General features: G+C 35.9%; 1 protein-coding gene across 5 annotated transcripts in view; it reads right to left on the minus strand.

The window, feature by feature from the left end:
• TMEM196 (transmembrane protein 196) overlaps positions 1 to 14,200 on the minus strand; it is a 136,974-nt gene that overhangs the window by 62,008 nt on the left and 60,766 nt on the right. For 2 of the 5 annotated variants that reach the window (XM_043462799.1, XM_043462796.1), the window contains exon 1: positions 6,189 to 7,713. The exons of 1 other annotated variant lie outside the window; for it this stretch is intronic. In XM_043462799.1, the coding sequence (XP_043318734.1) occupies positions 6,189 to 6,335 (147 nt within the window). In that variant the 5' untranslated portion in view covers positions 6,336 to 7,713. Of the gene's footprint in view, positions 1 to 6,170; positions 7,714 to 14,200 lie in introns of those variants that run through there. 2 more of the 5 variants (XM_043462798.1, XM_043462795.1) reach the window with 1 other exon arrangement.

The following is a 14,200-nucleotide window of genomic DNA, read 5'->3' on the forward strand; positions in this document are numbered from 1 at the left end:
GGAAGCTTTATGAGCATTGCCTTAGCTTCACAGCAACTTCACAGTAACCCATATAGTAGGTACTGTTATTTCTCTCCCTGACTTAGTGAAGAAGCATGAGTTATCCAGAGCCACAGTAAAATATGGAGTGAGATGTATGAATCCCATCTACCATTTACTATGAGTACAGTATACATACAGATTAGATCTACATTCATGAGAAGGACTGCAAGGCTTTATACATCACAGAACAAAGTAGTAGTATAGCTTTTTCCCCTTCTTTTTCTTTTTCTGCTAGAAAGATGCTCAGTGAGTCTTCCCATACTATTACCTAATTATTCTTCCATTGTCCATGTACTTCAACTGGACATCTATCTGCAGAGTGGTCTCAGGGCTCCGTCATGTCCGGCTCTTTGCGACCCTATGGACTGTAGCCCGCCTGGCTCCTCTGTCCATGGAATTTCCCAGGCAAGAATACTGGAGTGGGTTGCCATTTCCTTCTCCAGGGGGTCTTCCCAACTCAGGGATTGAACACGCCTCTCCTATGTCTCCTGCCTTGGCAGACAGGTACTTTACCACTGAGCCACCCGGGAAGCATCTTCAGTGTAACCACCTTGTATGTAATTTGACTAAATTACATTAGGAAAATAAAGTTAAATATTTTGAAGAACTCTGGGATTGGTTATTTAGGTATATAAATGCCATCTGAATGAACAGAATTATATATAAATATACATAGTACAGTAGGTTGAATTTTTGTTCACTTCATAAGTGAATGACCCAGCATCATTTGAACAGAGAATTGTTGGAGTATCCCCCCTTTGGTGTGTGTGTGTGTATACACACACATGCCAAAATCTATTCTAGTTTTTACTGAATTTTAATGACAGGCATTTTAGTTTGGATGGCTGGGTTATATCTCCCATCTACTAATATAATTAAGTATGATCTGAGGGCTGAGTGAATATACAGGAAGGTTAAATTGCTTAGCTATATTCAAAGCACATAATGTCTGACCTGGCTAACAATTAAGTCAACATAGAGATCTAACTTGAACATTTTATGCAAAAACATCCAAATTAAAGGATATGACTTTGTCTAGATCATGTTTGTATGAAGCAGACTGTCAACAAATAGGTGACTGATGCCATTATTATCATTTCTTCCCTAATATGTCTATGGCAAATTCTTCAAGACCACTGTTACCCTTGAATAAGGGCCAAAATCCTGAAACAGAATTTGTCATGTGTTCTAGATAGAAATTTCAATGCATGTCACTTCCATATGGGTGATATATTGACTAAAACAAAAAAACTATTGTCAGATAATTGACAAAATTCACTGTTTTCCTCCCATCATGTCATTATCAATCAACACCAGAAATAGGCAGTTTACTTTTTTTTTTTGACAGAGTATGGTTCCTTGAATAATAACTACATATTCCAAGTGTTTAACCTGTCTAACTTATCTACTTGCCGCTTATTTAATTGCCCTGATTCCAGTAGATAACAAGTAGCACTTGAGAATAAGAGTATGACTCAGATAAGGAAAATATTCTTTACCTGGGCTCTAGATAGCCATGAAGGGACTTCATTATATTCAGAAACTTGATATAAAAATTAGTCTATAAGTTCAAACAATATGTATGCATGGAGAAATATCTGTGAGGATATACACTAAATTTATAATGTTGGCTAATTTTGATGATGTGGTAGGGAAGAGAACTTCAGTTTTGATCTTTTTTAACCCTTTGCAACAGGAATTATAAATTACTTATATAATTAAAATTAATTTTAAAATTGGATATAAATGTATAGTTGTAGTTTTTTCTGAGGATAGGGCACTGTTTTCATCTTATAATAAATAATATGAATCCTTTATGTTATATATTTTAACTTTGGAAAAAATGATGCATTATCTGGCCAGAGACACACTAGCTTCAAATTTTGTATATTTGAAGTAACTGTTAGAGGGTTTTTTTCACTTTGTCTTGTTTTTTCCTTAAATGAACTGAATAGACTTAAATATTAGAAATAACATTTTGGAGCAACTATCATTTATATACAGCACTTCATTTCTTTTGCTCTGGTATGGATCAGGATGTACAGTAGGTGAATTTCAACACAATCTTACAGTTGGCTGAGTTGTTGCCATGGTGAATCAGGAATCCACAGTCAGGAATCCACATACTAAGTATGTGACTTGACTAGGCTATAAATGTCATTAAAGTATCAGATTTTTGAAGCAGATAAAGTTATGGTGTACAAATTAAGAATGCTCCAGAAGCAATAAAAATCACTCAAATGTCATGACTTTGTTAAGAAAATTGTGACTATTTTAAAAGATTATTTTACATGTGGGGTAAAGGAGCCTAAGGAAAGTTCTTTTAATACATCTATAGAATGAATATCAGATATAGATGGATGGAATTTAGCATGGTATGTATAAAATAAAACTCTTACCAGATGTTTTTCTGGACACCACCATTTGAATCTTTAGATTTCAAAGTGCCAATTTAGAGCAACAAAATAAAATTTCCTTGGATCTGTGTACCACTGAATACAATCCATTCACATTATAGATGATGTACTGGAGATTGAGAAGAACAGCAATCCTACAGCCGCTTGGAGACACAGTCCTGTCTAACTCCCTGTCAGCGTGTTACACATCGATTGCATTTCACATGCCTATGTCTTTTCCAATGCAGTTTACTCAATGGTTCATTTATTGTTATCTAGTAGTAATGTGTTATTTCATGTTTTCAATGAGGTATCTATATAAACTACAACAAAGACTCAGGAAGAGGCCAAAATCCTATAAGGCACTTATAGCTTTCTTTTGCTATGAAATTATAGTTAAATTTTTTTCCCTTCTAATTGCCCGTATCTTTTAGACTGGTCCCAGGTCCCATAACAACCATTTACCTTATTATGAAATAGTGACTGGAAATAATCTGTATAAACATCCATCTTACAGATTTTAAGCCCTTTTGTTTCGTACTGTTTTATTTTTAAGCCACTTAAAATTTTGGTCCAGTAATTTTTCCAATAATCCAAAAATACCCAACAATAATTTAAATCCAAATAATCAAAATAGTTGCCTAAATTCTTGGTGCATTTGACCTAGATAAAAAGCTTATGATGTTGAGGTCCATATATAATAAGCAATCCCTTCATAGTACAGTTTTTATTTCCATTGGCTTCTAAAATTGAAAGCAAAATCTGGTAATAATGATATCTATGTATTGAAAAAAACTTTATGGCCCCAATCAAAATACACTCTGATTATGGATTATGGCCTGAAAAGTTAATTATACCATCCCATCTAGTGTTTATAAGATTTTTAATTCACATAATACCAAAGAGATGAGTAGTTATCAGTCTAGTTTTCTGCTGCATATTCCTGGGGTCTCTTTGGAAATTAAGAATTGTTATTATTATTATTTTATTAAAACTATGAGGAAATAAATCTGAGACTGGCACACAGCCTCTCATGGTCTCGTCCCGACCATTCTTTCCATCCTTCTCTCTCCCTCACACACCTAAGCCTCAGAAAAATGTAAGAGCTTATTCTTCCTGAAACACAACCCATCCTGTCCGTTTTTTGTTTTCAACCTTGCTGCCTAGAAGGTTTTCTCTCTCACTGCCATTCTGTGCACCCAATACTAGCTATGTGCATTTATTCAGTGCTTACTACATATCATACATTTTACTAAGAACATGGTTTTATTTGTGCCTTCTAACAACCCTACTTGACAAAGTATGAGGAAATTTTGGCTAGTCAACCAAATAGTAAATGGCTAAAGGCTGACCTGGAATCTACACCCAGGCAGACTCCAGATTTCATACTATGATATGTTCCTTCTAAGTTTCAATAAACTTTAAAGATCAAGAGAAAAATAATACTTCTCCCAAGGATATTTCTTCTCTCCCCTGTGTCTGTAACTCCCTGAAGTCAAACTCTAATTTCTCACCACTGGTAAAGAAAGTGACATATCCATCTTACTTCCTCAGCTTGGCATTCTGATTCATCTTAATAGTCTTTGTGTTAAATAGTAAAATGCTTTGCATGTGATAAGCCCCCTATAAATATTGGTTACATGAATTCACCATTGCCAGAATTGCGATAATCCAAACTGTATTACAAATGACCTCTGAAAAATTATTTTAAAAATCAAGTCAGCAAGACTATAATTTGATAAACAATGGTCAAATTTAGACATTTTTTCTTTGTTTCTTTGCAAATTTGATTTATTGAGTTTATAAAAGTTAGCAACCCTTTGGGCACTCAAATTTCAAATCGGTTCATTCAATCACATGGATTTATTTTTTAATTTCTTTTACTGAATCAGACAACAGACTTTGAACCTATTATTTCAGAATCATAGGTGAATTTGGTTACTCTAAAAAGCAAAATGTTTAAAAAGGAAATAATTATGATGATGACTGTGCTTTACTATTTTGCTTTTCACTAAGCTGCTTCAAAATTTTCATTTTTTTGTACATACACATGTCAACTCACCTAGATAATTAATAAATAGCTCAGAAAGAGAGAAAAACATTTTTTTTAAATTTTCTTACATGACACCAAGCAAATGCAACCACCTTTTATTCATGAAGGTAAACTGGATACTTAAATGTTATTTTGAGACAACCTACATTCACTTACTCAATTTTCTGAACTTGAGAGGGAAATTAACTTGAAGAATATTTAAGCTTTCTTCCTCATAAGCCACCAAAAGATCACATTTTCTTCCGCTTGATTTAAATGTTGAAATTACATTTCATTTTGAAAACTGTCTGGTAAAAGTTTTCAAGTTTACGTTTAATCAAATAATAATGCTAACTACAACTCTCAAAATAATCACTACTACATATAAGATGTAAAATAACTAGCTTTAAGATCTGCCTTTTATTTAGTCTTTCATACTTATATTTAAAATAATATGGCAAAAGGTAATTATTTATGGTTGCTGGGACTTACTGAATTTAGAAAAAGGATTCTTAGAAGAATCCAATGTTAGAACTGAATACCATTTTTCTTTTAATTTCTGAAATTTAAAAACATTCTCCTCAGAAAAGTTAAAGTATAAAAGCTAATTTTCTAAAGCATAATTATGCCAGTTTTAAGAATGCTAGAACTTCAGTTAAAAATGAATTGCTTCAGAATTACTCTTAAACTCATAAATTATCATTTTCTTCTCAGACACCTAAAGCACAAATAACTAAGCCATGATTGTTAATTATACTAATTATGATATTATTAAAATATCTTATTAAAATCTTATTAAAATATCTTATTAAATATCTTATTAAAATCTTATTAAAATATCTTAGAAAACAAAATCAAGTTAAAGATCTAAAAGGATATGGATAGAAGAGCTATATAACTTAAAGGAGAAGAAAAACTGATTTTCACAAGTAGGTTCACACTAGGAATAGTGCTGAGTTATTTTATTGATCCTGGGTGGAAGAAATGGGTCTTTAAGGTTTTCCTGGAGATTCACCCACAGTAAATAAACTAGAAGCTCGCTGGGTCTGCCCTCTGACCTAAAGAAAATTATGACATTTTCTCTGAGCATTAGGTATTCTTTAAGCTGAGTTATTCTTGAATTAGAATGTTGCTACATATCATTTGTTGTTTATCTTATTCCCTAGAACTTACAAAAGAGTTTTATAAAGGGAAAATTAAGAGCAGTGTTTTTTGGGATGAAATTCTCCTTTCATACTCACATCGTATTTCTCTTTGTGATATCTGTGTTGTCTTTAGTGTACTTTGGGCACTGTTGCCGAGAAATAAATGCATAACTCTACCCTTGCTTGTTGCTGGTGTAAGAAAATGATGTAACACTTTCATTTTGATTTTCCTTGTAAAAGTATGGAGGCTGAGCCTGCCCTTGACAGGTGTGACCCCCCCTCCCCCGGCCCCCCCAATCAGCCCCACTGGGCAACCTTTTGCAGATTCAGCCAGTGGAAACTGCCCTCCCCCAACTTTAAACAAAGCCATTTAATTTGGTATCAAGGTAAGAAAAAAATATTAATAATTAAAGGACAACGTACAGAGGCACAGCCTGCCGACATGAACCTACATACAAGCCAGAGGAGATTCATATTTCCAACCCCGGGGAGGGAGTGACTAACGCGCGCACACTGACCGTCACCGTAAAGAGAGAGCGAAATGCCTCAACGTACACACACCCCGCTCCATACCGGGGACGAGTCTCCAAGCTGCGGCTTGTGCTCTCGGAGGGCCAGGCTGAAGCTGACCGCCCCCACGGCCACGCTGGACGCCCCCAGCCCTATCTCCAGCACGGAGAGCAGCAGGAGGCTCCCAATAATCTGGCCGCTGGTGCACATCCTTCTTCGGTCATCGTTCCTTCCAGGTCAGAGAGGGAAGCCGACCATCCACCTTCTTCCTTCCACTCGCCTCCTTACCCCCTCTGCCCGCTACCAGACCCCAAACTTTTCTTTCTTCACCAGAGACGCATTATCCACAAGGACTGGATTTCCGGGACCGGAGACCCTCTTCCCTGACCGGGTCAGAAGCAGAGCTGCTCCAACCCCGGCACGTTCAGACAGGGGTCACAGAAGGATTTTCCCGGTCGGTGGTCGGAGTCCAGGAGAGAGCTCACTGGTAGAAAGGGCTTTCAAGAAGGGGCCGGAAGCCCGGGGGAGCCAGGGAGCTCGGAGCCCCGCTCCGGAGTCAGGCGCTGTCCAGAGTTCTGCCGCGTCCCAAGTCTCCGCAGGGAAATCCCGTTCTCTCTGCTTCCGGGACCCTTTCAGGCTCTCTTTTCTTTCCCCGCCAAGTAGACGAGCTTCGCTTCCCCAGATCCTAAGCGGGACTGCTCAGAGCATCTCTCGCCCTCTCGCCTGGTCTCCCTTCCTTTGTTTTCGTGGTAACACGAAGTGCTTCTGTGAGTCCCTCGGTCCCCAGGCTGAGCGGGCGGATGATATTCAGCACCACGCTTCTCACAGTTGCTGTGTCGCCAGAAAAAGCGACCTTGTCTGATGGCCTTTTTCCGTCTGGGTTTCTTCTCCCTCGTCGTCGTCCTCTTCCTCTCCCCCTCTCTGGATCTGATTCTCTCTCATTGCAGTGACCTCATTGGGATTTAAGGGGTTGATGGAGGAGGGAAAAGCTTGATGTATTTGTGGATGCAGGACCAATACTCTTGACTGACCGTTGCTCGGCCCCCCTTGGGGACCCTTGCCACAGATTTCCAAGCGATACGTTCCTTCGCACTCTCCCACCACCCCCACCCTCCTTGCCCCCTCCTGGGCTTCTGTCCAGATGGGAGGGGAGGTGATGCCTGCGTCAACACGGGGCTCATTCTGTGTGAAACTTTCTTTTGCGTGTACATGGGGTGATGTGGGAGCGCAGGGGGTGAAGAGAGGCAGAGAGAGCCCAGGGGATGGAGAAGGTACCCACTCCTAAATTCAACAGGATTCCAAAGGACCTTCACGGAGGAACTCCCCCCTCAAGAAGAGTTACTCTCCAGCATGTTTTAAGGAGCTGCCATGACCTGTCATCCTCCCTGTTGAACGTGGGGAAGATGCAGTTGGCTGGGGCCACACTTCTGCAGGGAATTGGCTGTGGTTCCTCAGCTGGCAGACCCTAGCTCTCCCCAACCACCTGTTCTGGGTTGCATCACCCGACCACCCGCCTGGGACCGGGTGTTCTCACTCAAATTCAAGAGATGTGTACATTTAAGTACTAAATAGAAACAATGTTGTTTAAAAAAAAATATGCCTCATTGCACACTTTATGACAGTTTGCACTCAGAATCCTTAGAGCAAGGGCCAGCCATGGTTCAGGTATTTTGGGCATGTAATCCGATGCACATGGGACTCTAGAAGTCTGGGAATCACTGAGTCTGGGCTCAGTTTCACATCCCTGATTTGACTTCATGAAAAATCCCAAGGTATTCCATCAGAAAGATGCAAGGAGTGGGGAGTTGGGGGTGAGAGGTGGTTGTGGGTCACCTTTCTCTAAAACTGGTTTCTGGGGAACTTGGAAATGGAGTGAAGGAAAACAGATAAAAGAGGACTTAGAACACACTGCACAACATCAGGGAATCTCTGAATGCAGGCAGACTAGAGCAGTAGTTACTTCTGATTAGAAGTTTTTTCCTCTTCTTTTTTTTTAAAAACCCCAGTGCTCAGAACACTAAAGTTGAGTGATATACAATCTATATCATAAGTGCCAGTTCTACATTTCTTAAATTTCAAATTTGTTTCATTGTTTAAATTCAACTGTACAGTATAATTTACTTTCCCTATGATATATCTATATTCCATATTTTTTAAAAAATTGCATCTTCTTCCCTTAAAAAAAGCAAGGAAGAAAAAAAAAAGAAAAAAAAAGCAAGGAAGGAAGAATTATAAAGTATTAGAAACTTAATAAGTCTTAAAGAGTCTTCAGTTATTGTGGTATTTGGAAAAGAACTCAAGCATTTATTTTCAATAACTGGTGAATTTACTTTCCACTTCTTAAAACACTCAGTTCACTAACAATCATTCATATAGTTTTTTATTTTAGTGAAGAATATTTTATTTAAATCTTATAAAAGTCATTTAATGATCCAGTTCACATGTAGAAATAATGGAACATCTAGGTTCTCTTACTTTTTGTGTATCTTTAGTCATTGCTTTCCTTTTTTCATTCTTACCCATCAGAAAGAGAAAGTTATAGTAATTGCTAAATAGATTGGTTAATGCAGCCATATAAAAAGAAGTATAACTTACAGGAAGGGAAATTAATTTTTAGAGGTAGTGTTAACAATGGACACATTTCCCAGAGAGAAAGAAAGGGGTGTTATGTATTATGATTGAATTTTCATCTTTGAATGTAATAGGTAGAAATGTGTTTTCTTATAACCCCAAAGCCTAATCATATGTTTGAATATAACCAATTTTCATTTTTTGAAAGTCAAATATACATATATAATATCAATTATACATAGAATCTTTTTTTTTAAAAAGGGGTACAAATGAACTTATCTACAAAACAGAAATAGAGTCACAGATGTAGAAAACAAACATGCTTATCAGTAGGTAAGAGTGGAGAGGGATAAATTGGAAGATTGGGATTGACGAACACATACTACTCTATATAAAATAGTTAACTAATAAGGATCTGCTGTAGCACAGGAAACTCTACTCAGCACTCTGTAATGGCAAAAATGGGGAAACAATCTAAAAAAGAGTGGATGTATCTATAGTTGATTCTCTTTGTTGTATACCTGAAGCCAACACAACACTGTAAATCAACTATATTCCAATAAAAATAAAGAAATAAATTAAATCCGTCCTCACTTATATATGACTAACAAAAAGCCACCCCCAAATGGAAATATTTATAGAAATAAAGTAAAAACAATCATCACCACAAATTACTGTTATATATTTAAAAACATGAAGATCAATGTTATTAGAACTTTCAAAAAATCTTACATTACTTATTCTGGGAGACAAAATATATTTTGCATGCCCTTTTAAATGTTGAAAAGATTCCCACCTCCAAGTAAATGTAGGACCATTACATTTTGCTCTTATTTGTGGAAATCATAGCAAAAAATATGTTCAGTCGGCATCCTCTCTCAAAATTATTTATTAGGGAAAGAATTAGAGGATAAAACAATAAATCTAGAGAAAAACAGACAAACAAAAAATACATTGGTATCCTAACAACTAGAGGTTTTCATTTTTCTTATGCTATGGTACACCAAAAAAGCTATTCATAAGATCCATTGATACATACATGAAAGAAAGTGAAAGTGAAGTCGCTCAGTCGTGTCCGACTCTTTGCTACCCCATGGACTGTAGCCTACCAGGTTGCTCCGTCCATGGGATTTTCCACGCAATACTGGAGTGGGTTGCCATTTCCTTCTCCAGATCTTCCCAACCCAGGGATTAAACCCAGGTCTCCTGCATTGTAGGCAGATGCTTTACCATCTAAGCCACCAGAGAAGGCTACATATATAGTATAGTATAGTATAGATACATATATAGTTCATTCAATACTTATACTTCCTCAATAGGAGCAATAGTACAAAAACTCTCAAGTTTGTCACCTGCTGGCTCATATAGGACACAATGAATATGAATTTGTAGGTAATCTCAAAATAATTCTTATTAAATTTACTAATCAGAAAAAATCCTCCATAATTGCTTTCTTTAAGGACCTAAGCTCTGCCAATAAGTATTTAAGTGTTCTGAGATCTTCACATGCCCATTTACCCAAATTAGATTTATCTGTCAGTTCAGTCGCTCAGTCGTGTCCGACTCTGTGACCCCATGGACTGCAGCACGCCAAGCCTCCCAGTCCATCACCAACTCCCAGAGTTTACTCAAACTCATGTCCACTGAGTCGGTGATGCCATCCAACCATCTCGTCCTCTGTTGTCCCCTTCTCTTCCTGCCTTCAATCTTTCCCAGCATCAGGGTCTTTTCCAATGAGTCAGTTCTTCACATCAGGTGGCCAAAGAATTGGAGTTTCAGCCTCAGCTTCAGTCCTTGCAGTGAACATTCAGGACTGATCTCCTTTAGGATGGACTGGTTGGATCTCCAGCAGTCCAAGGGACTCTCGAGAGTCTTCTCCAACACCACAGTTCTAAAGCATCAATTCTTCAGTGCTCAACTTTCGTTATAGTCCAACTCTCACATCCATACATGATTACTGGAAAAACCATAGCTTTGACTAGATGGACCTTTGTTGGCAAAGTAATATCTCTGCTTTTTAATAAGCTGTCTAGGTTTATAAATAAATTAGATTTATAGAATTGTTTTATTATAGTTAACATACAACATTATATTTGATTCAGGCAGACTATATAGTGACTTGACATTTATCTACATTATGAATTTACTACCATTATAAGTCTAGTAATCATCTTTCACCATACAAAGTTATAATAATATTATTGACTATATTCCCTGTGCCATATATAGAAATTTTAATACATGGATAAAGGAAAATCCAGGAGCTGGGAAACAAATTCCACCTGTCTTAGTATGGTCAAGTAAGTTGGTGAAATAATCAGTTTAGTCTTAATACAAGGTTAGTAAATGAAAAGGTCAAAATTTAAACTGATTAATTTTGAAAATTGGTTTAAAGTGTTCAAGCTATTATAAACTAAATTTTTTAGTTCTGTGATTTAAGGTCACGAAAGTCACAAGATCTTTGATCTAAAGATTAAAAACTTTAGTTTTTAGATCTTAGACCTACTAAGATCACTACTACTGTGATCTTAGACCTGTACTGAATGACCAAGTAGCACAGATTAGGAAAAATTTTTTAAAAAATCACAAAATTATTACAAACCATTTAGCAGTTCTTAAAGTGCTCCAAGTCTACATAATATTTCAATACTCTTGTCAGTGTGGCTAAAATTAATGCTACCTAAGACTTAGTTAGGGTTTTATAGAGTAATTCTGCTGTAAAAGGGGGAAAAAAAACATTGAGGATTTTTTTTCCTTATTTAAAGCTCAAGAAAAAGAGGTAATTAAACCTGAATTTATCTTTTGCCTTTTGTCTTCTAGTGGTAATATCTACTAGTAACATCAGTGTTTATGAAAATTAGAGAAATTATAGTACCTAGCATTGTATTTATCACAATTTTCCATTTATGTCTGAAATATCTTTTGATTATTAATGACTTTTAAGCATGTATCAGACCTCAGTTGTGTATTTTATACTGATACCTACTTTGTAATAAAGAGTGTGAGTATTTATACTCCTAACCTGTATGGATTTACTCTCCTACCACACACATTTAAATAAACAGTGCACGAGAGACAGTGCAGAAGTGTGATCCCTGTGAGAAGACCAGCAAGGTTTTCTCCTGTGGTCTTTTTGACTACAGGTATCTAACAAGCTGTTTTACAAGAAGAGTATGAAGCAGAGCACAGTAATCTTAACAGAATTCATGGGACAAACAGCAGAGTTCTCGGAGGCTGAGGTCGCTGGTATTTTCAGGACAGAATACTACAGAGGAGGATGTTTCATAAAGAGACCCATAAATCTCCATATGGTTCCCTTGTCTCCTTGTTAAATCTAAGCCACAAAATCATAGAGTGCAGTGCACAAGGTTAGAAATGAAATTTCATTTCCAGTGAACTGAAATCTGAAGCTTACATGATCCTGGGAAATTTTTCAGTTTCATAATAGCCAATGAGATTGCTTGTTGAATACTCAGCCTTTGGTGGAGGTAACAGGAAGAGCACCCATAAGAAGTGGGGCTAAACTATGCCTGTAGTAAAGGCAACTCTATTTCAGACCTAAAAGTGCTTTAAAACGAGATTCTAACGTATCAGTCTGTTTTATAAGTAACAGACTCTAACACAGCTTAAAGAAAATGACAAAAACTTTCTCTCAACAGTGTAATGCTCACAGTTTCTACTATCCAGTTAGTACTTGAAATATGAAGAACCAGGAAAATGTGATCCATAACTAGGATTTCAGAGATAATGGGATTTGTTAACACTTAAGTATTTCTATTGTAAACATTAGAAATGTGTTCAAAGGTGAAGAGAAAAAATTTAATGTAATAAAGATATAAATTGAATTTGTAACAAAGAACAAAATATAATTCCTGTAGGTGAAAAGCTATATATGTAAAATGAAAGTTAGTACATCTGAAATTATTAGGTTAAACACTGAAGAAGAAAGTTAACATTAAGCCATAACAATAGAAATTAAAATTACACAGAGAAAATCACAACACAAATTAAATCACAGAAGAAAAAAAAAGGCTGAAAAAAATTAACAGATTCAGCGACCTGTAGAAAAATTCAAAAAGTGTTATATGGACATAATATAAGTTGTAGAAGAATAGGTATGTAAAAACAAATTTAAGTAAAAATGACCAATTATTTTCTAGATTTGATGAAAACTACAAACACATATATCCAAGAGGCTCAATAAACTGTAAATAGAATAAACACAACAAGGCATACCACAATCAAATTTCTTGAAAATAGTGGTAAGAATTAAAAATTAAAAGCAGCCAGAGGAAAAAGGATGCACTATATATATAGAAAAAGAGGCAAGGATTCCAGACTTCTCATCTAAAGTTGTTCAACCCAGATGACAAGTGAATGATAATTTAAAGTACTGAAATTTAAAAACAGTAAAAAATCTATTAATCTAGAATTATATTCCCAGCAAAAATACCATTAAAAAATGAAAGAGAAACAGATTGTCAGACCAACAAAAACTCAGACAATTTGCTTAGTAAATTTACTCAGTGAAGACATGAGATCTTCACTTTAAGAAGTATTCAAAGAAATATTCTTCAAACAGAATTAAAATATATTAGGAGGAAATTCAGATCTACACAAACAAATGCTGAGCATCATAATGCAACACAGAAGAGTAAACATGGACTGTATTTTTTCTCAGTTTTAGTCTCAAATAGAATAAGAAATATGTACTGAAAACAGAGCTGCCATGAAAGAAACAGAATCTGCAGTTCCAGCACAGCCAAAAAAAAATTAACAGTTGAAACAAAGGATATAATGTTTACAGAAGAAAAATCACAGAATCTAGAATCTTTACAACTTAATTTTCTTTTCCTAGATATGATTTAAATAACTATCCAAAATATGAAGAACCCCCAAATTTCCTTCTCAATAGAGGGAAAAAACAAGTCTGACCAGAAAATAAACCAGATGTTGAAACTAACAGATAAGGATTTTAAGACAATACTTACAATTATCTGCAATGAACTAAAAAAGAACATTTTCGACTAATGACTATTTCAGTAGGGAAATGGGAAATCTTAGCAAAGGTAATATAAATTTAAATAAGGAAATTCTAGAAGTAAAGACTACAATATTTGAAATAAATAAAACTGGAAAGACTAAGCTCAATGAACATGACAGAGAAGAGTAAGTTAGTTTGAATAAGGATAAATAAATATTAATAATTATAGTAAATAATAGAGTAATAATTATGGTAATTATAGTGATTAATAATTACAGTAGTTAATACAATGGTTATAGTAATAATTATAGTAAACAATATAATACTTAGAGCAAATAATGATAATTATATAAATAATACATCACAGTAAGTAAGACTTCCCTAGTAACTCAGCCAGTAAACAATCTGCCTGCAATGTGTGGGAGACCTGGGTTGGGAAGATCCCCTAGAGAAGGGAATGGCTACCCACTCCAGCATTCTTGCCTGGAGAATTCCATGGACAAAAAAGGCTGACAAGCTA

Source organism: Cervus canadensis, chromosome 3 (assembly GCF_019320065.1).
Source record: "Cervus canadensis isolate Bull #8, Minnesota chromosome 3, ASM1932006v1, whole genome shotgun sequence".
Taxonomy (NCBI): Eukaryota; Metazoa; Chordata; class Mammalia; order Artiodactyla; family Cervidae; genus Cervus; species Cervus canadensis.